Source organism: Platichthys flesus, chromosome 17 (genome assembly GCF_949316205.1).
Source record: "Platichthys flesus chromosome 17, fPlaFle2.1, whole genome shotgun sequence".
Classification (NCBI taxonomy): domain Eukaryota; kingdom Metazoa; phylum Chordata; class Actinopteri; order Pleuronectiformes; family Pleuronectidae; genus Platichthys; species Platichthys flesus.
In genome coordinates this window covers 19,746,569-19,769,696 of record NC_084961.1, presented here as the reverse complement: position 1 = coordinate 19,769,696, position 23,128 = coordinate 19,746,569, and the positions used below count along the sequence as shown (strand labels likewise).

The 23,128-nt window shown below is 38.7% G+C and overlaps 1 protein-coding gene and 1 long non-coding RNA gene across 3 annotated transcripts in view; both read right to left on the bottom strand.

The window, feature by feature from the left end:
- Nucleotides 1-1,179: 1,179 nt before the first annotated feature.
- LOC133972899 (uncharacterized) lies at nucleotides 1,180-11,044 on the bottom strand. 2 transcript variants are annotated; one of them, XR_009924495.1, is made up of 6 exons: nucleotides 10,840-11,044; nucleotides 10,582-10,710; nucleotides 8,163-8,239; nucleotides 7,149-7,341; nucleotides 6,119-6,223; nucleotides 1,180-1,472 (listed from the first exon to the last, which is right to left on the bottom strand). It is a non-coding gene; the product is annotated as an uncharacterized LOC133972899 (long non-coding RNA). The 2 variants fall into 2 exon arrangements; XR_009924494.1 differs by having other exon boundaries at nucleotides 10,582-11,044.
- A 4,610-nt stretch (nucleotides 11,045-15,654) lies between these two features.
- nxph1 (neurexophilin 1) overlaps nucleotides 15,655-23,128 on the bottom strand; it is a 48,458-nt gene continuing 40,984 nt past the window's right edge. The window contains exon 2 of the mRNA XM_062409104.1: nucleotides 15,655-17,584. Within this exon, the coding sequence (XP_062265088.1) occupies nucleotides 16,847-17,584 (738 nt within the window). The 3' untranslated portion in view covers nucleotides 15,655-16,846. The remainder of the gene's footprint in view (nucleotides 17,585-23,128) is intronic.

Sequence of the window (23,128 nt, the reverse complement as noted above, 5' to 3'; positions counted from 1 at the left end):
ACTACAAAGCGCTATAAGTAAGTGCCTTTTAAGTGCTACTAAAGTGTTAGTTTCAAAAAGTTGTTAGTGTTTTTTTTTCTTTTTTTTATTTTTTTTATTCAAGGTAAAGTCAGAAGAGGTATGTTTTTAGTTTTCGGCGGAAGATGTGTAGACTTTCTGAGGTCCGGATGTCAATGGGGAGCTCATTCCACCATTTAGGGGCCAGGACAGAAAACAGTCGTGTTTTTGATGAGTGTTTAGCTCGCAGTGAGGGAGCAACGAGCTGATTGGCCGAAGCAGAGCGGAGTGAACGGGGTGGGGTGTAACGTTTGACCATGTCCTGGATGTAGAGTGGACCGGATCCGTTCACAGCATGGTACGCAAGTACTAGTGTTTTGAACCGGATGCGAGCAGCCACTGGTAACCAGTGAAGGTGCCGGGCCAGAAGCAGCCGGTCAGTCACTCTCAATGTGTCTCTCTGAGCGGGTGAGCGGGGCTCAGGGCGGGGGGGCGGAGCCCAGGCTCTGTGTGTGTTTGTCGGCTATCTGGGAGCGCGTACAAACACATACACACACATACACACACACACACACACATACTGGTTTCCATGGTTTGCGGGGCGTGCACTTTTTATCATAACCTGTGGGGACCACCCTTTCTAGAGGTTGTGGAAGTATGAAAAAAATCAGGGACACTAAGAAAAAATCAGTTAGTACATACACACCTTAAAATATCTAAATTCATGAAGTAGTGTTTTGACTGTGCAAAATGGGGACCTTAGAAAAAACGGGTAGGTATGGCTGATGGGGACCTCATTTACATATCATTTGCATGACTCACACAACTTGTTATAAGACTAATGGGGACCATGCTTCAAAAAGCATTTTTATATACATTATTACTGATACCGTAAGTCCTTCCATTATTACATTTGTTAGAGCTGTTTGTTTAAAACTAATAAAGTCTAGCAAAAAAGAACAAAAGTTGTTGATAGAAAATGTAGAGATATAACATGATACCTGTAAATGGTGATAGGGATGCAAACATCACTTTGTACAGAAAATCTTGCTGTTCATGAACTACGCCTTACAATGAAGCAGAATTTGATAGGACTATTAGTGTAATGTGGTTGAAGTGAATATAAACTTATCAAACAGTGACGGGCTATCTATATCCCTACAAAGAATAATTCTTATTCAGTCAAATTTGTAAGATATTTTTAATTTCAGACAACCACATAGCAACCGCTTACTGGTGGTAATCTTCCCATTATTTACTTAATTTCCTCTTGTTGGCTGTAATGCGGTTATATATGTAGAATTTCACATTCTGCCAGCTCCGGTCCTTAAGAGCTTCTGGATCAGCCCTTAAACACTTCTCACAGTCAAACTTTGCTGGAGCAATACAAGATGTGATGAATCGATTCATGTGCCTTTCCACTGCCTTCACGTCTGTCTCCTTCCAGGGTGTTTTCTTCTTTTGGGCAGTTGTACCTTTAAGTGGTCGGAAAAACACATTTGTAAATACAAGGACTCCAAAGTGTGTAAGAGTTATAATCCAAAGTTACAAGTTCTATAAAGTATAAACTAACTTCTACAGTATAAGAAAACTAAAATATACAATTACTCTGCCAAGAAAACACTGATATGTGCATTCTGACTGAAATTGTCAGTGGGAAAGAGGATTTTGATGCCATTTTCTTATAAGCTGAACATGCTGTGTTATATTAACAAATAAACTGTTCATTCTGATCAATGACATGGACTCACATTCACTGACATAAATTTCTCAAAATTGTCATGAAGAAAAAAACTGTATTTATAAAATGTTGGATCTGTTGGATAAATAAATACAATGTACTGATTCACTCATTAATCTAACTAACTATGGAATTGTGAGGACGTAGGACAGGTGTTTGGTATAGGGACTAGTTGTTGTTTGTATGTTTATACTATTAAAACTGTAACTGTTATGAGTCCTACTTTAAGCACCTAATAGACTCTAGAATCAGCCAAACAACCCTTTATCTGATTATTGCAGGCATGAATATACAGATAAAACTACATTAAATGGGGGCAGCAACAGTTATGCGGCAAAGGTCTGAAATGACAAAGTATTGGTGGCAACATCTTAAGTTGGCAACACTGACAACAGTCTCTGATCTGGCCTTTTTTTTATGACTGCTATCTAACGATGTCCTTTATAGTCTGACTTGACCGGGGTTCTTCTACTGCTCTGGGGGCTTCAGGTGTAATGTTTTGACCATCCAAAATCATGTTGTCTGGTGTTGTATAATCGCAGACAGTGGGGCCCATTGAGCTATCAGGATCAATAAGAGGCAGAAAAGTGTTCTTAAAGTTTAGTTGAACTGAAGCATCACTGTCACTGTCACTTTCGGAGATGGTATCTGGTACGTGATCATCTGCACTCTCTCATGACGAATCAAATAGTTCAGAATCTTCCAGATCTGTGTCTTTCATCTAAAAAAATTAATGAAAAGATTATAATTATGTAGAGCTGTAACAGGTAGATGAGAAATTATTCTTTGTGCTGTTTTGCAAGTTTTGTGTCATAATTTGATTATTTTAGCAGTTTATATTATAATAAGCAGAATATTTTGACTGTTCTGAAAAAAAAAAGACTATCGAATTGCAGCAACTTGAAAAATTGAAGTGCAACTGAAAGTTATTGTAGGCCGTCTTAATTTTGGTACAAAAGTCTCAGTTTCATTTTTTGAAGTCTATAATCTGAAAATAAAGGCACATATGCAATAAATAATTTAGTAAAAGTGCATATAAGAATTTTTGAGATCAAAGTTGTGTCTGCTCTGCTAAACTAATTCTGAATTCACAATCTAGAAAAAACATGTTTCACACATTTTAGACACAACATTAGAGTTCATCATGGGGACCAGTTTTATCTAACTTTTTAAAAACAGTTACTACTTGCACACTGTCAGAAGGTGTGTTGTGGGGACCACGTGAATACAAAATGTAGAGTGATAGTTTATCAAGAAAAAAAATACTGTGAAGTTTGAAATCGACCATGAATATACCTCTACCACTAACCTTCAAGATGCCATACTTGAAATGTCATTGTATACCAATTTACATAACTTCTGACCAGTAAAGCTATTTCTCATTCACACAACTTAACACATGCTTTGTGGGGACATTTTACACACAACATTATAGTTCATTGTGGGGACCAGTTTTATCTAACTTTTTAAAAACAGTTACTACTTGCACACTGTCAGAAGGTGTGTTGTGGGGACCACGTGAATACAAAATGTAGAGTGATAGTTTATCAAGAAAAAAAATACTGTGAAGTTTGAAATCGACCATGAATATACCTCTACCACTAACCTTCAAGATGCCATACTTGAAATGTCATTGTATACCAATTTACATAACTTCTGACCAGTAAAGCTATTTCTCATTCACACAACTTAACACATGCTTTGTGGGGACATTTTACACACAACATTATAGTTCATTGTGGGGACCAGTTTTATCTAACTTTTCAAAAACAGTTACTACTTGCACACTGTCAGAAGGTGTGTTGTGGGGACCACGTGAATACAAAATGTAGTGTGATAATTTATCAAGAAAGAAAATACTGTGAAGTTTGAAATCGACCATGAATATACCTCTACCACTAACCTTCAAGATGCCATACTTGAAATGTCATTGTATAACCAATTTACATAACTTCTGACCAGTAAAGCTATTTCTCATTCACACAACTTAACACATGCTTTGTGGGGACATTTTACACACAACATTATAGTTCATTGTGGGGACCAGTTTTATCTAACTTTTCAAAAACAGTTACTACTTGCACACTGTCAGAAGGTGTGTTGTGGGGACCACGTGAATACAAAATGTAGTGTGATAATTTATCAAGAAAGAAAATACTGTGAAGTTTGAAATCGACCATGAATATACCTCTACCACTAACCTTCAAGATGCCATACTTGAAATGTCATTGTATAACCAATTTACATAACTTCTGACCAGTAAAGCTATTTCTCATTCACACAACTTAACACATGCTTTGTGGGGACATTTTACACACAACATTATAGTTCATTGTGGGGACCAGTTTTATCTAACTTTTCAAAAACAGTTTCTTCTTCTAACCAGCGAAGCTCTTTCTCGTTCACACAACTTAACACATGCTTTGTGGGGACATTTTACACACAACATTATAGTTCATTGTGGGGACCAGTTTTATCTAACTTTTCAAAAACAGTTACTACTTGCACACTGTCAGAAGGTGTGTTGTGGGGACCACGTGAATACAAAATGTAGTGTGATAATTTATCAAGAAAGAAAATACTGTGAAGTTTGAAATCGACCATGAATATACCTCTACCACTAACCTTCAAGATGCCATACTTGAAATGTCATTGTATAACCAATTTACATAACTTCTGACCAGTAAAGCTATTTCTCATTCACACAACTTAACACATGCTTTGTGGGGACATTTTACACACAACATTATAGTTCATTGTGGGGACCAGTTTTATCTAACTTTTCAAAAACAGTTTCTTCTTCTAACCAGCGAAGCTCTTTCTCATTCACACAACTTAACACATGCTTTGTGGGGACATTTTACACACAACATTATAGTTCATTGTGGGGACCAGTTTTATCTAACTTTTCAAAAACAGTTACTACTTGCACACTGTCAGAAGGTGTGTTGTGGGGACCACGTGAATACAAAATGTAGTGTGATAATTTATCAAGAAAGAAAATACTGTGAAGTTTGAAATCGACCATGAATATACCTCTACCACTAACCTTCAAGATGCCATACTTGAAATGTCATTGTATAACCAATTTACATAACTTCTGACCAGTAAAGCTATTCTCATTCACACAACTTAACACATGCTTTGTGGGGACATTTTACACACAACATCATAGTTCATTGTGGGGACCAGTTTTATCTAACTTTTCAAAAACAGTTTCTTCTTCTAACCAGCGAAGCTCTTTCTCGTTCACACAACTTAACACATGCTTTGTGGGGACATTTTACACACAACATTATAGTTCATTGTGGGGACCAGTTTTATCTAACTTTTCAAAAACAGTTACTACTTGCACACTGTCAGAAGGTGTGTTGTGGGGACCACGTGACTCCAAAATGTAGAGTGAGAATTTATCAAGAAAGAAAATACTGTGAAGTTTGAAATCGACCATGAATATACCTCTACCACTAACCTTCAAGATGCCATACTTGAAATGTCATTGTTTACCAATTTACATAACTTCTGTACGGTAAAGTTATTTCTCATTCACACAACTTAACACATGCTTTGTGGGGACATTTTGCACACTACATTATAGTTCATTGTGGGGACCAGTTTTATCAAATTTTTCTGAAACAGTTTCTTCTTCTGACCAGCGAAGCTCTTTCTCGTTCACACAACTTAACACATGCTTTGTGGGGACATTTTACACACAACATTATAGTTCATTGTGGGGACCAGTTTTATCTAACTTTTCAAAAACAGTTACTACTTGCACACTGTCAGAAGGTGTGTTGTGGGGACCACGTGACTCCAAAATGTAGAGTGAGAATTTATCAAGAAAGAAAATACTGTGAAGTTTGAAATCGACCATGAATATACCTCTACCACTAACCTTCAAGATGCCATACTTGAAATGTCATTGTTTACCAATTTACATAACTTCTGTACGGTAAAGTTATTTCTCATTCACACAACTTAACACATGCTTTGTGGGGACATTTTGCACACTACATTATAGTTCATTGTGGGGACCAGTTTTATCAAATTTTTCTGAAACAGTTTCTTCTTCTGACCAGCGAAGCTCTTTCTCGTTCACACAACTTAACACATGCTTTGTGGGGACATTTTGCACACTACATTATAGTTCATTGTGGGGACCAGTTTTATCAAATTTTTCTGAAACAGTTTCTTCTTCTGACCAGCGAAGCTCTTTCTCGTTCACACAACTTAACACATGCTTTGTGGGGACATTTTACACAAAACATTGCATTTCCTTGTGTGTACAAGTTTTACCTAATTGTTCACACACAGTTTCTACACAAACTCGGAACAAAGAGTGATCATATAATGATAAAACAGTGATGGACATGAATTTACCTCTTCAGGTGGTGTCTTTGGCCCAAAGGCACAAGCCATCAGACTCTCTGAGTGGACAGGATCTGAATCATCCTCCTCCATGGTGTTAACAGTGATGCTGGTCGTCTGTAAACAAAAGTAAAACGTTCCCAAGATTTACTTATATTATATTCTAATATTTCTATTCAGATAAAGTTTTGAGATTACATCCATGTCATAAGCAGGACTGGATACATTTGGCAAATGACCCTGATTCTTTAACATATAAAGTGATAGCATTTCAATGCTTTTTAATTATGCCCAAACCCATTACCCTAACCCTACCCCTTGTTTTCGAGGGTATTCTTTCCCCTTGAAACAGAGGTTGAAATCTTCCCCATCTAATTGGGACAGCCCTCCAAGAGCTGTTACATAACCAGTGGTCATCGCAAAAACCTGCAACGACATCAGTAGTCTTTGATGTAAACACAAGCGACAAAAGGTTTTGCTGGGTATGTCATTGTAAAAACATTATTGAGATCTCTAATGAACCAATGCTATTGTTTGCATTCACTAAAGTGACAAACCTATAATATCCTAATATCATCTATGCTAATGCAGGTGAATCAATGACTTTTCCATTCATCCAATGGAAGTTGAAAAGTTTGGACACTCTGCACTATTTCACATATAAATCAAAATCAGAGCTTCAGGCTGCTTGCAGAGGTTTGTAGACAACCCTGCTAGGATGCAGTGTTAATAGAGGATCATTCAGTTCAGTAACATAATATCTATAATGATCTAAACTGACCTTCAATAGCTTCTTAAAACTTTTGTAAATTAGATTCCTGTTTGTTATTTCATGTTCCTGTTATTTTCACTACACTAAGTGGTCGCTCATACATAGCAGCTTAAAGCAGGTTGTGATAGGCAATCCTGGTATTTTTTGTATATGTAACGTGTACATGGTTATAACAATATTAATACAGCCAAATTAGGTCCACATATTTCTCATTCTACTATTTGTTGTGATACTTGACTCATTGTATTTGCTGTGTTCTGTGCTACATACCTGTGTTTGCCATGGGCAGTCTTCACCTCTATAGTTATAGGCGATTTCTTCTCCTTCTTTGATGTCATCCAGGGCAAATAAACAAAGGTGGGGTTCTCCATTAACACCAATTTTTTTCATTTTGGAGTAAGGACGTCTGTGTTCATCATTAACTTGTCACCCAATTGAGCCATCTTCTCTGAAGGCATCAATACTTGAGAAATTGGAAAAATTGAAAAAGAAAAAATACAAATGTCACAATATATCACAATAAAACCAGAGCCCCACTTAGTATAACTTAAAATAGTATATGGAGTGTAGTTTAGGAATTCTTAAGTTCACTTGAAGGCAAACATGAATGCAGCACATCAGGGGTGGTAAAGTTTTCTCCTTCTCTGGGATTCTGCATCACTTATTATATCCTTAAAATGCAGATGCAGATTAAGATGCATTTATTAGTCCCAAACACATGCACAGACATGCAAAGGCACACTCATGCAGGTAGGGAAATTTAATCTCTGCTTTTGACCCATCTGGTGCAGGATACACAGAGCAGTGAGCGACCATGTACGGCGCTCGGGGAGCAGATGTTGGGGGAGTAAGGTGCCTTTCTCAGGGGCACTAGACAGGGTAGGGAAACTCTTGGATTTTTGGACAGATCAATCCAGGTTCATCTTTTGTTGTTTCTCCGTGGAGTCGAACCAAAGACGAACCAGAGACGAACCAGAAACCTTCTCTGCCCATAGTCCAAGTTTCTGCCGATAGACCACCGCCTCTAGACCTCCCCCCTATATATAACAAAGTTGTACCCTTTGCAAATATACCACATCCTGCAAACAATAAAAACATTTTCAATAAAACAGGAGGATCCATTAATTCTATTCCTTGACAATGAGTTTATGCTAATATATACTACAAAACAAACCAAAACTGACCACTGCAGCATTCTAGTCCCTATTAAATGTACTCTGGAGCTTTTCTTTTGATTTTAAATGATAATTATTTATTGATTATTTACAGCAGATACCACCTTACCTTTTGCTGCATAAATATACTGGACCTCTAATTTGCAGATGTGTATCATGTTGAATTGCTGATCCGTGGTGGCATTTCTGAAGGAAAAGATTAAAACAAATGAGTTTACTTTAAAATTATTGTTTGATTTGTTTGCTTAGTAAGATTTTGTGGTACTACAAATTGTTGTTGTTTCCTAAAACCTCATGAGGATTGTTTTTCTTGCAAAATTCAACTACAGAAACATTCTCCTTCACTCTCTGTCATGAGTAACGTTCCTGCCTACAGGATGATGCATACTCCTGTGCGTTGTTGCATAAACTATACACATCTACAAACATATATGCACCGTATATCTGTCTTGTGCATGTGTGAAAGCTAAACCGGGTCAAATCTAAAGCCAATTCTTTAGATTTTACCTGCAGGTCATGCCTGAAAACACCTTAAATGAGAGATGATTATGTCTGAATAATTATGAAGGAGTTTGGCTTTCACATATAAAGAACACAGCAGGAGAATTCAGACAGGAGGAGGCGCCTGGGTAGAGCAAGCCAGAGGCATGACATGATGATAAATTCAGTATCAGAGAGCATAGTATTTTTTTTTACAGCACATCAAAGATGATGGCAAAAGAATGTAATTGTATTTAGTTTTGCATTTACACCAATGTTACAAGCATTTGAATATGTCCTCATTATCAACAAAGAGTCAACAGGGAGATTTTTCATGCTGAGATATTTTTATTATCCCAGTCTCACGTGTGTGAGCTGTTAAAAACACTATGAATTTGCCTACTCGCCGGCTCTGAATCCTCCGGATAATCTCCTACTGTATTTTCTCAATGGCTTATTCGGACAATCTGCAGAGTTTTTACTGGGGGGGTGACAGAAGAAACTCTGGATTATCTGGAGCGTTTGCGTTTTTACAAACTGCCCCCATCTGGATAGTCTCTTGGTATCATCCAGATTGCAGTGCATGTTTAAAAGCAACTTAAAGAGAGTAAAGTAAGAAGGAAAACAAAGCAGCAGCTATTTTCTGTTGTGATTTTATACGGGAAATAGATGCATCACTATTTAACTTCATTTAAATTCAACAAATGTGGTGTTATTCCCACATAATAACTGGTAGTGTTGAGACCTTTTCTCTTATCTACCAGGGCAACACAGAACAGAAGTGGGTTAAATGAAAACCATGAAAGAATTATCCATAGACTATTCAATATTATTAAGATTAAGATTAAGATGCATTTATTTGTCTCAAACACATGCACAGACATGCAAAGGCACACTCATGAAGGAAGGGAAATTTAATCTCTGCTTTTGACCCATCTGGTGCAGGACACACAGAGCAGTGAGCGACCATGTACGGTGCTCGGGGAGCAGATGTTGGGGGAGTAAGGTGCCTTGCTCAGGGGCACTAGACAGGGCAGGGAGACTCTTGGATTTTTGGACAGATCAATCCAGGTTCGTCTTTGGTTGTCTCTCTGTGGAGTCGAACCAGAGACGAACCAGAGACCTTCTCTGCCCACAGTCCAAGTTTCTGCCACTAGACCACCGCCTTATGAATACAAATACACCTTTCAATTACATTGACCTCATCACACAAGAACTTCTCTCTCCCCTGCTTTAGCTGTACAAACACTTTAACTTTCTATCTGCAAAAAAAGTAATATTCACAGTAAAATTTCTCAGCTTTTACCTGTTTATTTGCCTGACGTTAATAACCTACTGCTCTACTTTTCTATTCTAGACATTTTATCATATTAGTGACTTGTCATTTGTGATTGTAGCTAATTTAACTTAACTGCAGGTTTTAGATTTAATCTTCTATCATTTAATTCCAGATTTATGCCTCTGACCATGTTTCTTTAATAACCTGCTCTGCCTCTTCCACATGAACCTGCCCATGTTAAATAAGAAAATAAGTTAAAAGGGCCGGTTCATAACCAGCTTCCAAATAGAGGTTATCCAGAGCAGCCAGGTTACACTTCCTCTGTTGTTTAAAATTTAAAGCCCCTCAGCGGAAGCTACAGTCAGACTTAAATTATTCTGTATAATGGTACTGTGTAAAATGAGAACAGCTGTAATTTGAATTGTCTGACTATAGTCAAAACCTGTGCTCTATAATGTTCTCTATTAATTAACTTAAACATACTAAATATAGCATAACAGGGCTTATATTGATCTTAAGTTCATCATAACAAAATGAGACTCAAAACTCAGAAATGCTTGACTTGATTGTCTCCTTCAGTTTACATAAACTCCTACACATATGCATCATGCATGCAAGTAGTAATAGAAATGCAGTAAAACATTTGAGGTCTTACACTTAGCCTTTGTAGCTAATCAGAGCTATTAATCATGCTAGCTAGGTACAAGTAATACATGCAATTTGAGGATTCAACACTGCTTATAATTATTTAAGATACAACTGTGCTTACCTTATGCTTTACTTTTGCTCCTCTGCACATGTTCTTATCTTCTTAGCTAGTTTCTCCAGCAAATAATCTTCTTTTACTGTTGATAGCTACCTCTTGATGCTGAAAATGTCCTCGCTGCTTGAATCATTCCTAATGGGGACAAGGAAGTGGGTGGCACCCAACCATATTTGGAAGATGTGTGTGTGTGAAGCAGTGGGTGCAGTACTAACTAGAAACAGTAGGGCCACCAATGAGCAATGCTCACACACTCACACTCACCAAAAAACATGTCGTATGGGCCAATGCTTAAAACTTCACGGGCACCTTCAGAGTAGCTCTAGTAGTCATTTAAAAGGGTTATCCTCATGGGGACCGGGATTTTGGTCCCCAAAGCGCAACCGGTCCCCATGACGTGACTGTGTAAACAGTCAACGGTCCCCATCGCGTGATGATTACCAGAACACACACACACACACACACACACACACACACACACATTCACTCGCTCCTGGTAAACTTATGCTCTCAGATCAGAAGTTTGAGAAGCTTCTCCTCAGTTGTATTTCATTGGGCCTAATGTGGTAAAAAAAGTATTACATTTTTGTACTACTGCTTTATTTGAAGGCCTGTTGCCCTGTTGATTACAAAAAATATGTTTAATGTGTTTAACTGTTCAGTACTATTCATATTCATTACATTTAAAAAGCAGACATAAAAGTAACTTAAAAGTTACTTTCCCTAGTAACTAATAACTTTTGATATACAGTAACTGGTGAAGTAATTCAATTACTTTTAAAATAAGTAACTAGTAACTGTAACAAATTACTAATTTTCAGTAACTTGCCCAACACTGATCATTTGTACCTGCCAGATGATACATTATCTCACATGTCAGCATAGATCTCAATGGTTTCTTTCCTTCAGTTGTTCTACCCCTTCATTTGTTTGTGTATAATCTATCAATGTCCATATGACATGTTACAATCCCCTATGGGCCCTCTACGTCATTGCTAAGGTTGATAGAAATACTAACCCTGTATCCATCACATTTAGAATCAAAACGAGTGGTTGTGTTATATGCCGGCCTCTACACTAAGGGTATTTAACCATATACTATCACATGTTGAAGAAATCCCTGCTGGCTTGTTAAAAGTGAGCATGGAGGGCAAACTGTCAGAGGCAGCTCCTTAATGAGGACAGCTATAAAGGCACCAAACAGACTGCCAATGAACACACAAACCTGGCATCCACTTAATTAATTACTGATAAGTTGTGAGCAAGCTAAAGGCAGCGGATTTCCCTACCCCAGAGGCTCTAATCTGTTTAAAGCCGACTGCTGATCCTAACTGCCGAGTTGGAGGATTCAATGGCAGGTGCCACTGTGAAGTCCCAGAACAGACGCTATCAGTCTCGCATCCCAATCTCCACATCTCCCAGGGACTGAAATACAAGTTTGCCTCCACATGTCCAACTTTCTGGCACGCTCGGCTATTAGGAAATCTGCTCGATCACACATGGTGCGAGATCAGGGGAAGCTCCAAGAAGTAATTAAAGTCAGGCACGGAGCTTTTGTGTTCTGGGTCGATCTTACTGTGGAGGCGACACAATGCTTTTCATCATGACACATAATTCATCATGACACATACTAAGAAATGAATTTGTAAATTAGTAATTTCCTCTGACTCAAGAAAAACATTGGGGAGATAAATTACATTTGTGAAGAGATATAATTGTATCCAGTTAGTGAAACACATTCATAAAACATTGCCATATTATGCCTCATAAGAAAGCACACTAATTATCTATAAACTGTGTTTCCAAGTGTAATGTAAAAATTGAAGTATGTGTGAAACCTATCTTGTAGTTGGAAAGTAACCATTGCAGCCCTGTCTAAAGATTTGTATGACCTGTATCTACATACATACACAACCTGTCCAAATACTTTATGTCCTGAGCTGTTTTATGGTCTGAACTGTGTTGACCTGAAAACTGTTGGACCCTTTAGACTGAATGTATGTCTGCTTATGTCCAAAGGAAACACATGTCAATCATTATTCTGTGTCTAGATTCCTCTCTCCTCCTGCGCCTACAGAAACAGTCTGAGCTGGTTCTGAGAGATAGCCTTAGTCCTCCTATATAAGATCCTTGCATTTGACTTTCCTGCATCTTCAGATCATTGTGACTCTATGTGTTGAAACCTTTCTGCAGAAAGCCCCTTATTAAATACACAAAGACAAATATGGTGTTCCAGCCTCTTGTATTTCCAGATTTCCATCACACATGTCAGCATTGATAGTGTCACTGAATATGACATCACTGTGAAGCTACAGAATGACCAAGATTGGTTCATCTATTAATTTGTTTTGTACTTGAAGACTCCTTCTTCAGCACCCCTCTGCAGTGAGTAGTTGCATCACTGGGAAGTCTGTTGGCAGATGCACAACCTTAGAGACCAAACTGAATTCACACACTGCACCAGACTTCACTGTGCTTTGATATGTATTCATGTATTTAGTTTTGAGATACAGTTAAAGAATGAAGGAGCAAAACAGTGGGTCTTGGGCCTCATGTGGGCTCATTGAAACAAATTGCTTGATTTCTAAAATAATTGGAAAAAGAAGCCAGTGGGACTAAATGGTCAGATGAACGTCAGCACAATAACATCAGTCATGAATGCTTTAGACTAGAGTTAAATGGCCTTATGAAACATGTAATGCATAGTAGAGATTGGTAGCATAAGCTTTCACTTTAAATTCAAAATCCATTGAAAACACCATTGACCATAAATCTAAGATGCAAAAAATACTGAATAGCAAAGGGACTTTGGACCGTTATTATTTACCTCTTACATGTTCCACTGCTTGCTTGTCTCCACATCAGAGAGACACCGCAGCTCTGCCACTGCTCTGCTCTGACTGGCATGTGTTTAAATGTTAATATGTTGGTATTTACTCTCATCAGACAACATGGGCTTAGGGCATATCTAGATATGTTTGTTCAACAAGGGCAAATACAACATCTTTACAGCTGTGAAATGATGATTGTCCTTCTATCACACACAACATGAACTCTGAAACTGATTGTCCACACCAGACTTTATTACTGTTTCAGCACAGGATAATAAAACCTACCTTATTTAGGTTATGAACAAGCAGGCCAGAAGTTGTGCTAATAAATCTTGGTCCAGTTTATTATTATAATCATCTGTATTATCTTTATAGCATCTGTTGCTTTTCTGTTTGTTGTTGGTCATCGTGGTAGCATCTAGTTGTATTTTAAGTTTTAGCCTCAGTTACATTCATGGTGACAACCCAACATAAAGCTCTTATTCTGGTCATTATTAACTGTTGCATCTCTGACATACATTTACATGTGAAATTTCCCCTGCCTCTTCTGCTTGAATATCAAACCACTCAAACAGTCAAACCCAGGTCTTTCTGCTTCAGAAACATAACTGACTTTGGATGGTTGTGGTCCAGGCGCACTGTGGGCTTTTTTAAAACCATTCTCGATTTAAAAGTCAGCTCTGGCAAGTTACTCACACCAGAAGGACTTTCACCATGGTCTGTTTTCTGCAGCTCTGATGTTAAACATGGATTCTAAGGAACCCTGAGATTAAAAACTCCTGACCGGAGAAGTTTACTCTGAGTAAAGTAAGTGCATGGTCGTTAAAATAAATTCATAATCAAGGGAGCTGTGATACTACATGTCAATATGGTAACAGTTAAATAAAGAACAGTAAATCCAGTGGAGGAGGAAATACAAATGTATAGAAAAGCACATTTTTCTTTAAAGAGGTAGTGATAGGTTTTGGTCTTTATGTGTACCCAAGGGTACCTTTCCTAGTGCAGAGCTCTACTCAATGAGACAAGGTTTTCAAAAGTTTCCAAGTTAGCTATAGTGAGTGTTCGGACAATCCCGTTTAACCTGCCGCCTGGTGTAGTGCATGCTGGGAAGGAAATTTAGGATATTCATTATGACTGTAGACAAGTTCTTACCATCTGTCAACATCTTTACTGCCAAGAGTTAGAACTGTCACATATGATAAGCTCAAGGTGACTGGAGTGTAACAAATGCTGTTAATTTTCAGACGAAATGATTCAGAGAGAGAAATCAACTCAGTCAGCTGGTAAGTGGCTACACCAACTGAAGAAGAGACCTCAATACAGACATCTGAAAGTTTAGTGAATAGCTTCAAACCAAAGTTATTCTGTGTGGCACACATTAACACAATATGGACTTGAGAACATAGCATGTGCACTACTTGTGTTCATTGTACTGGAAGATATAAAAAACATACAGTTCGTCGTGTAGTTTTGAATGTTGTTACAATAATGGTCTAAATTGGTGTGAACATACATAGTTTTTATTGAATTGTAATTCTTTGGAGGGACACCTGATTCGCCTAAGCAGACAATCACTAAACTATTTAACACATCTGGAAAACACCATAGGTCAACATAAACATGAGGCTGTCAATTCAAAACTTTGCAAAAATGTATATAATGATTAAAAGAAATTTACTTTGAATTATATAATAAAGCAGATACATTACATTACAATACAGCTACTTACATTAATTGCATTCAACCATTAAGGGTACAAACCCAGACAAGCAAGAATCACGTAAGTGCAATTAGCTTAAAAAAAGCTGTGCTACATGTAAGTGCCATACATAAGTGCAATCTATAAGTTAGGTAACTTTAATTATGTGGCTTATTCACAATGGTCTCACATACCTCTCCGTCTTACTTCCAAAGGCTGTGATGAGTGTGGCAGCTCTTATTGTGCACTGTCCTCTTGTCCAGGTGCCATGAGCGGGGTTGGAGGATTGTGTATTGGTCAGAGCTACAGCTGCAGTACAGCTGGAATTCACCCGGACACACAGATACTGTTTCTGTGTGTGGAGCTGAGTTTTTGACCTACCGCTTTCCACAGGTATGATGTAACCAGACATCAACAGATCATTACTGCCAACAAGACTCACAGGAATAACTCACATGTACCAGCATTCACTTGATAAAATTTACTGTGTTCTTTAATTCATATGTACATGTTCAACCCCCATCCCAACCCCCCCACCCCACACCCCTGAGTAAAGAAATTTCAATCAATACTTTTAATATATTTAGTTAGTTTGACAGCTTTTTTACAGGATTGCTGTTTTCATGAAATTCACATCTAGGGCAGCAACATAATTTTCTTTGCAAGAGAAACCAAAAACGAGCATAGATGGAGTGAACAAGAGGACATAGCGCGGAGGGGAACACAGCTCTTGGGGGCATGTATAGAAGCAGTGCAAGTTGGATAAACTATGTACAATACAAACCATTCATACAAATTAGGCTCTAAGATATATAATTCAATACATTACAGTTGATATATTAAGTGACAATGAGCAAGCCCCATCTTCCCGAAGAAGTCACTGATCGATCGGTCGGGTGATCGTACATTCAATCAGCCGAGAGTGAAGCAATCACCCAACGGAAATCAGCGTCTGCCTGCGCTGGCATGAACACAGCCGAGGATTGAAAGTGTTTGACAGTATCTGTTACCAACAGTTTCTCTCCCGAATGAGACTCCACTGAGGGAGAAGTCTGCTCAGTCCAAGCTCACCCCTAGATAGATAAGACCACCTCACATTTCTAAAAGCATCAAACTCACATTTAGTCTTCACTCTCCTCTTCAGATGCCTCACAGGCACCCAAGCTAGCTATTTTATTTTATATATTTTTAATTATTTTTCAATGAGGAGTTAATTTTTGTTTTCTAGGATGAACTGCAGAGCGTAAATAGCACAGCAGGGGCAAACAGTCAATATGTTGGTGTCCAGAGAGTTAATGTATCATTTATGACATATGCTAAGAGAGATAAACAAAGTTATTACATTTATTTTGTGAACTAGACATGAACGAAAACAGATCGGAGGAACTTAAAAGGAAAAATAACCAAGAGGTCCAATAAGCCTCTGTTATCTACACATGGTTTAAAAGGGATAAAACATAATATATGGACAAACCAACTTTAACTACAGCCTTCAGCTTTTCAGATAAGTGTAAGCTAGTTCGAGTCTTACATACCATCTTTTTTCAACAACCGTTAATTGTTAAAAGTAACTGTTCCCTCAAAACTCTGAACGCTGAAGTAGAAAATCATTAGGGATGACTGACACTCTGGTGTAGACATGTTTAGGGACAGTAAGGCTAACAAACACAATTCTGTGGAATGGGTAGAAGCCCAATTCCATGCTCCTTTTGTCCAAGGTGTGACTGAGTGTATTCAACTGTCAGCCAGAGGGAAAGTAGGGTGTGTCACTATGGTAGTTGTAATCTGGGCACACTTTCTGCACCAGTTTGTAGTCGGTACTGTAGAAGGAAATGAAGATGCAGATGACTTTGAAAGGTTTGGAGCAGAGCCAGGAAACATGGCTCTGGGTCTGCTCCTGGTAGCAGGTCTTGGATGGGTCGAAGTTGCAGAGAGTGTTCTTGGCACCCTTCTCCACCTTCTCGTACTCGATACGGCAGTTGAAGGACTTTGAATCCTTTGCATCGATGACGGACTGCTGCGATGTCACATCGAACTCCACTATCTTCGTTGGAGGGACCAAGCTGACGGACACGTTGCCCTGACCTGTTGAGTTGTGGCGGAAGTAGACACTGAAGGTGCCATTACCATGATCCACAATCTTACCGGTGATAAGCAGGTTTAGTTTGACCGTCTTGATGTTGGAGTGGAAGTCCCCCCAGCCGAACATCTTCTTGAATTTACCGGTCTTTACCATCGGCCGCCGCTTAGCCCGTGGCCGCGAGTCCTGCAGGTCTGTGGAGTTCCTCAGCCAGTCCCACAGGTCCTGCTCCGAGTAGGGCTCTGGAGTGTCATAATGAAGGTCCAAAGCTGTGCTGTTTTCTTTGCCATGCAGAGTCTGTGTCAGCAGCCGACTGATTGACATATCCTTACTGCTCTCTGTCCATATATGCTTTAGCGTTGATTTGGGGCTTCCCGATTTGACATGGGCACTTGTAACCTGGGAAGGGGACAAAAAAGCATCCATGAGCTGATATGTTAGATATATGAACATCAATTTTGTTTCAGGCTACTATAACTTTTATCTCTACCTTTAGATTATTTACTTTTTGATGACATCACTTTAAGAGAGGAGTTTGCATTTAATTTTGCTACTTTGCTTCCATTGTGTGTGAAGCCAACCAATTAGAAACATGCATCATCTTTAAAGTGGACAAATAATCCCCACAAACTCCGACTGACACTGAGTAAATTTCCAGGGTCAAATGTCTCTGCAGTATTCACAAGAAGTACAGCTACAGCCCCAGTTGGCACTGATGGAAGACAAGCAAGGGGATAAATGTTGCCCCTTTGGTGGACTGTGACATCTGTCCGAGCACACAAACTATCAACGCAGTTGTCACCTGACCGCCACATTACTGTAAAAGTAGAAAAAAAACAATATAGTATATGGACTACACACAGAATGGCACTGGTAATGATGCTAACCATAGTGACTATCTGCTAGCCACCATGTAGGCCCAGTGAGTGTGCTGCACCCCATTTCAAGAAGGTTTCCTGATAAAATGTATGTAAAAGTTATTCAAATTCAAAAAGTATTGAATGAATGTTTTTGAGCTTTTATGTAACTGATCTCTTCTCTTCTATAATTAAATCCCGTAATTATTAGCACATACCTTTGTTACTAAGTCTTTGTCACAGAAGGGATCACTGTGTTTTTTTATAGTTTTTACTGGAACATTAAAATATGTTGGCAACATCCCATCACCAACTGTGCATCAGTGGACTAGTATACAAAAAGCTCAATACTGATATCAAGGAAGTCAACACTACACATATATTGTGTAGTGCTGTGTATGTAATTAGCCAGTTAGGTCTATGTTTCTGTTTAGTATTTGCAGTAACTTTCAGTGCCAGCAGATTTAACCTGGATCATTTCTGTTATAAACTATTAAAGAATCTTGTGGAATTTCAAGGAGGTGACTAACGGCGGTCTCAGTTTAGATCCCAAGAAGGGCTTTGGCTTGTTCTGCCAACACAAGGACACAATTTTGCACTTGGTGAAGTGATGTGCCATGATAAATTACTTATCTTTATCATCTATATCTTTCAGGAAATATTGACTCACTTTAGAGCATGCCATTTTCTACAAAATTGACCAATCACATATACTCAATAGGGCGTAAGAGATAATCAATACTTGCTGCAAGTTTCAATTTCAAATCATGACAGCGCACAGCTCCAAATTGAGAATTATAGTGCAACAAGCTGAGCGAGAAAGAGAATACAGCAATCAAAGTAAAACATATTGCTCCCATCTCCTCCCTCTGTACAATAGAAGGAGTAGCTACTGGCTCACACAGATAAAGGCTGTGGCTGTTCAGCGGGTAAAGACCAGACTATTAACTAAAGAGTGCCCCTTGAATTGATGATTGATGAACCCATGGGTTTTCACTATTTAGTGCCAATGAGTGGAATTAGGTTCATGCAGGCCCCAGTGGAGCTATGTGACATTGATTGCCTGATTTCTACTGTAAGACGTGACAGCAGATACGTCTTGCTGAGGTTTTTTCATTTTGCTGGCTGCCTTGTGGATCAATACTTGGAAAATAGGGTTTCGCTACCAATCAGTTGTTCCTCTGAATTGTGTTTCTTTCAGGACCGTCGGGAAACACAGTCTCCTTTACACATACTGTTACAAGGAGAATATACCTGCACTGTGAATTATGTCTCAGCCCCTGTGTTCCCCACAATTTGCATTTAGTCTATACAACTCAAAAAGCAAGAGCGTTTTTCTTGGTAATGTCATCACAGGCTGAAAAATTATCTAGACCATTTTTATATATGATTTATTTGTAGAAATTTCAAAACAGGACTCAATGTACAATAGTCCTCACAGATAAGAAATGAGAGGATAACATATCAGACAGCCAAATGGTGAGGATACACATTACAGCCCTCCCACCCCCTCCCCTCGCCTCCCCTTCCCAAAACAAATATACAACTAAAGCAATTTGATACACAAACAGAAAAGAAAATTAGCAGAGAGTTTATTAATGGCTATTCAGTCACATACCAGTAAACAATACCATTAAAATAAAAAAGAGATGATGAAAAATGCAGTTGGCTGGTTATAAAAAGGGGTATTGGAAACATTTGTATAAATTGTACATGTCTGTTAATACCTTGATTTGCAATTTCAGGACATTGTGTAAGTCACCTGTTATATTATAAATTAAAAACTGAAGTGGTTTCTGAATGTTACCTGAAGTTTTCTATAACCTATAAAGCACAACTGTTTCCCATAATGCATCATGGAAAGTATTGTATAACCACAATAGTCACTAAGGGCAACAGGAACCGACTGACCTGTCTTATAAATGCAAATAGCATGGCTTTTCTCTGTATTGTACATTAAGTGATTTAAAGTAGAAAGTATCAGTATATGTACTAGTATTGGTGTTTCTGGCCTTGGGGATAACGTTATGTTGAACAAAAGGCTAACTCTGTGGTACTGACAACCTAAAGTGAATCAATACAACTTATGAATGATGATAAATACCCAGCAGTGGTGGCTGCAACAGTGCCAGAAGTGAGTCAATGGCTCTGTTTAAACCATCAGCTTGGGAATGACAACTGGATTTACAGAGTAGAGTCTGTGTCTTGACTTCAACCAGACCAAATTTAAGTTTTAAAACAAAAAGTAATCATGAGCCACACTTTGGAACCAAAGGATAACTAGAAATCCTGAGTTAATGCAACGTTAATCGTACAGTGTTGAGTTATATACCAGTTACACTTTGAGAATATGTCAAAATCAATCAAAAGGGAGGAAAAAGACAGAAGCTGAGTGACTGGCCCACTCAGTGGAGGTGAGGAGGATCTCAGGGGATCTATCTTTAGCCAGAAGGTTTACACCTTAAACTCAGACAGCACTCGGCTGCGTGAGGCAGACACACTCAGCAATCATTTCCTGTTCAAAAAGGTCAGGTCCTCATACTGAACAGTATCACAGTGTGGTGGTGGATGGGGATTACATCGTGGTGGAATCTTGATAATGTGACTGCTTAGGAAAAAAATTACCATAAAGTATATAAATAACAGACAAAGCACTTGTCATGTCTTCCATCCTTTTAGAATAAGTTTGTGTTGTCATCTGTAGACACATACAACCAGGATACAAGTTGTTGGCTACAAATGACTGGCCTTAAAGTATCATTACCATATTATACAAGTTAAATGATCAGTGTAAATACCATACATTCAATCTTACATAGCTATTATTATCAATGCACTAAAATGTATGTATGATGTAGCTGGTGGAGGTGGGGATAATATTACATACTGCTAATTAGAATAACAAACTGTCTAGGATGTATCATATACGATACAACCTTGCCAAGTAACTACTCTATCAAAAGTAACTACTTGGTTGAACATCTTACTTAGTTACAACAGGGCCAGATTAAGTCTATCTGGCAAATTAAATTGACAAGGTGAAAAGCCAGCAGCCACCACAGAGCTCTTACCATTTCATTTTTAATTGGGCTTTAGTAATGCATGCTACTATACAAATTTGCAATTAATCTGATTGCCACAAAATAATTGCCTAGCAGACAACTGAGGGCCTTCGTGGCTGGGATTCCTGATTCCTTTAACATTCTTTTCTACTCAGCTGTTTGTCCAGTAATAGACCAGTAAACAAGTACATTTGTAATGAAGCATTTAAACAAGAGATTAATACTTTGTGCATTCAAGCAATAGCTAAAAACAATGCTAGTTAGGCTGACATATACACTGAATTGCTGTACTGTTTAACTGCATTCGTTCAGTCTAACACTGTGTTAGCCGATGTGTGTGCGGGACTTTTACATTGTTCTTAGTTGCCCTAACAATTAAAGGGGACATATTATGAAAATTCCACTTTTGTAGTGCTTCTACACGTTAATTTGGGTATCTGGCATGTCTACCGTCCCAAAAACCAAACTCCCGCGATTTGATGTGGTTCCTCTTTCTTAGGTACGATACGCTAGAGTGAATCGAATGGGATTACGACCGAAATAAACGTCATAGTCACACCATGCCCATGTAGGGAGTCTCACTACATGGCCTTGGACGAGCGAGCTAACGCTAGTCAGGCTCCTTGGTCCGGTTCGCTTGCGAGCTAACGCTCTCCTAGCTTCCTAGGGGCTCCCCGGCTAGTGTTAGCTCGCTGCTGCCACCCGTCAGACATCTAGGTGGCCGCATAAACAAGGCATATACAGACATTTCATTAAGACCCCAAGGAACCATATCAACTGTGGTAAAATGGGCATAATATGTCCCCTTTAAGTGATACATGTCTCCTTTCAGTCTGTACAGACGCTGCCATGGCAGTTGCACAGAGTAAATTATGTTTCCACAAAGATCTTGATTTTTTTTTTTTAAGTTTAAAATTGCAATTGTCCCCATTCATGTGCCTGCTTTTCTGTCTCAGTATGTGGAAGGTTAGTGAGCCCTCTCTTAATCTTATCCACAAAGCTCTGATTGGTCAATCAGTTCTTGGGCCCAGACATCATCCTGCAGCTTGTTCTGGGCTCAGGGCCAGCAGGTCTGCTGGATCCTGAAGCTGCCAGCTGTAGTACGCTCACCGGAGGGAACGGTGCATCTGGTAAACATGGCAGACAATGCGGCCAGCACGCGCCTTGCAGATTCCTGACCAGCAGCCAGACAGCCAGTTGGTTGCCCCCAGGCAAGGAAGACTGCTGGGCAACAGCAGGCAGCACACTCTCTGTCTGTTCTCATCATCAGACATGACTTCTTTACTAAAGTCTTTGTCTTTCACAATAAATGTATAATTATGGTGAGAATAACTTTTTCTAGTTATCTAGCTAGATAGATAGATAGATAGATAGATAGTGGTAGACAATAATGGTTGACGGTTTCACGATTAACCACATGTGCGAAATTCATTTCCACGGTGTGAAGTTCATGGTAAAAACTGTCCAGCATCAATCATAGTGAGCATCCGTGTCCCATATACAGGCGTGTGCATGTGTGACGTTTCCTTTGTGTTTGATTTACTTAATGTGTATATATTTATACACATAAATATATACACATTGAAACACATTGAAAGCAGGTGTTCTGGTGTGTTTGCACACACCAGAACACTTTCCACACACAACACAGCAAGTGGATATGATAAGGGTTGGGATGCGGCATTTACTCTTTTCATTTAGTCAGTTAGATGTGATGGTTAACGTTAGGGTAAGGGACTGGCAAATGCATTATGCAAATGAGTGTCCTCACTAAGCTAGATGTACAATAATGCGTGTCCATGTGTGCTGATACAATCCCTGATACATGCTGTGGGAACATATTGTTAAGATGTTGGTTACAACATGGCCACAATGATAAAACACATACTTTGTGATTGTATTTCATGCGTGGGCTGTAGAGCTCACGAGAACGTTTATGCCGCTAATTGCTAACGTTCGTACACATACTTATTATTCTAGCTTGTATAAACATGTTCATCTCGATGAGAGATTGATTAACAGCT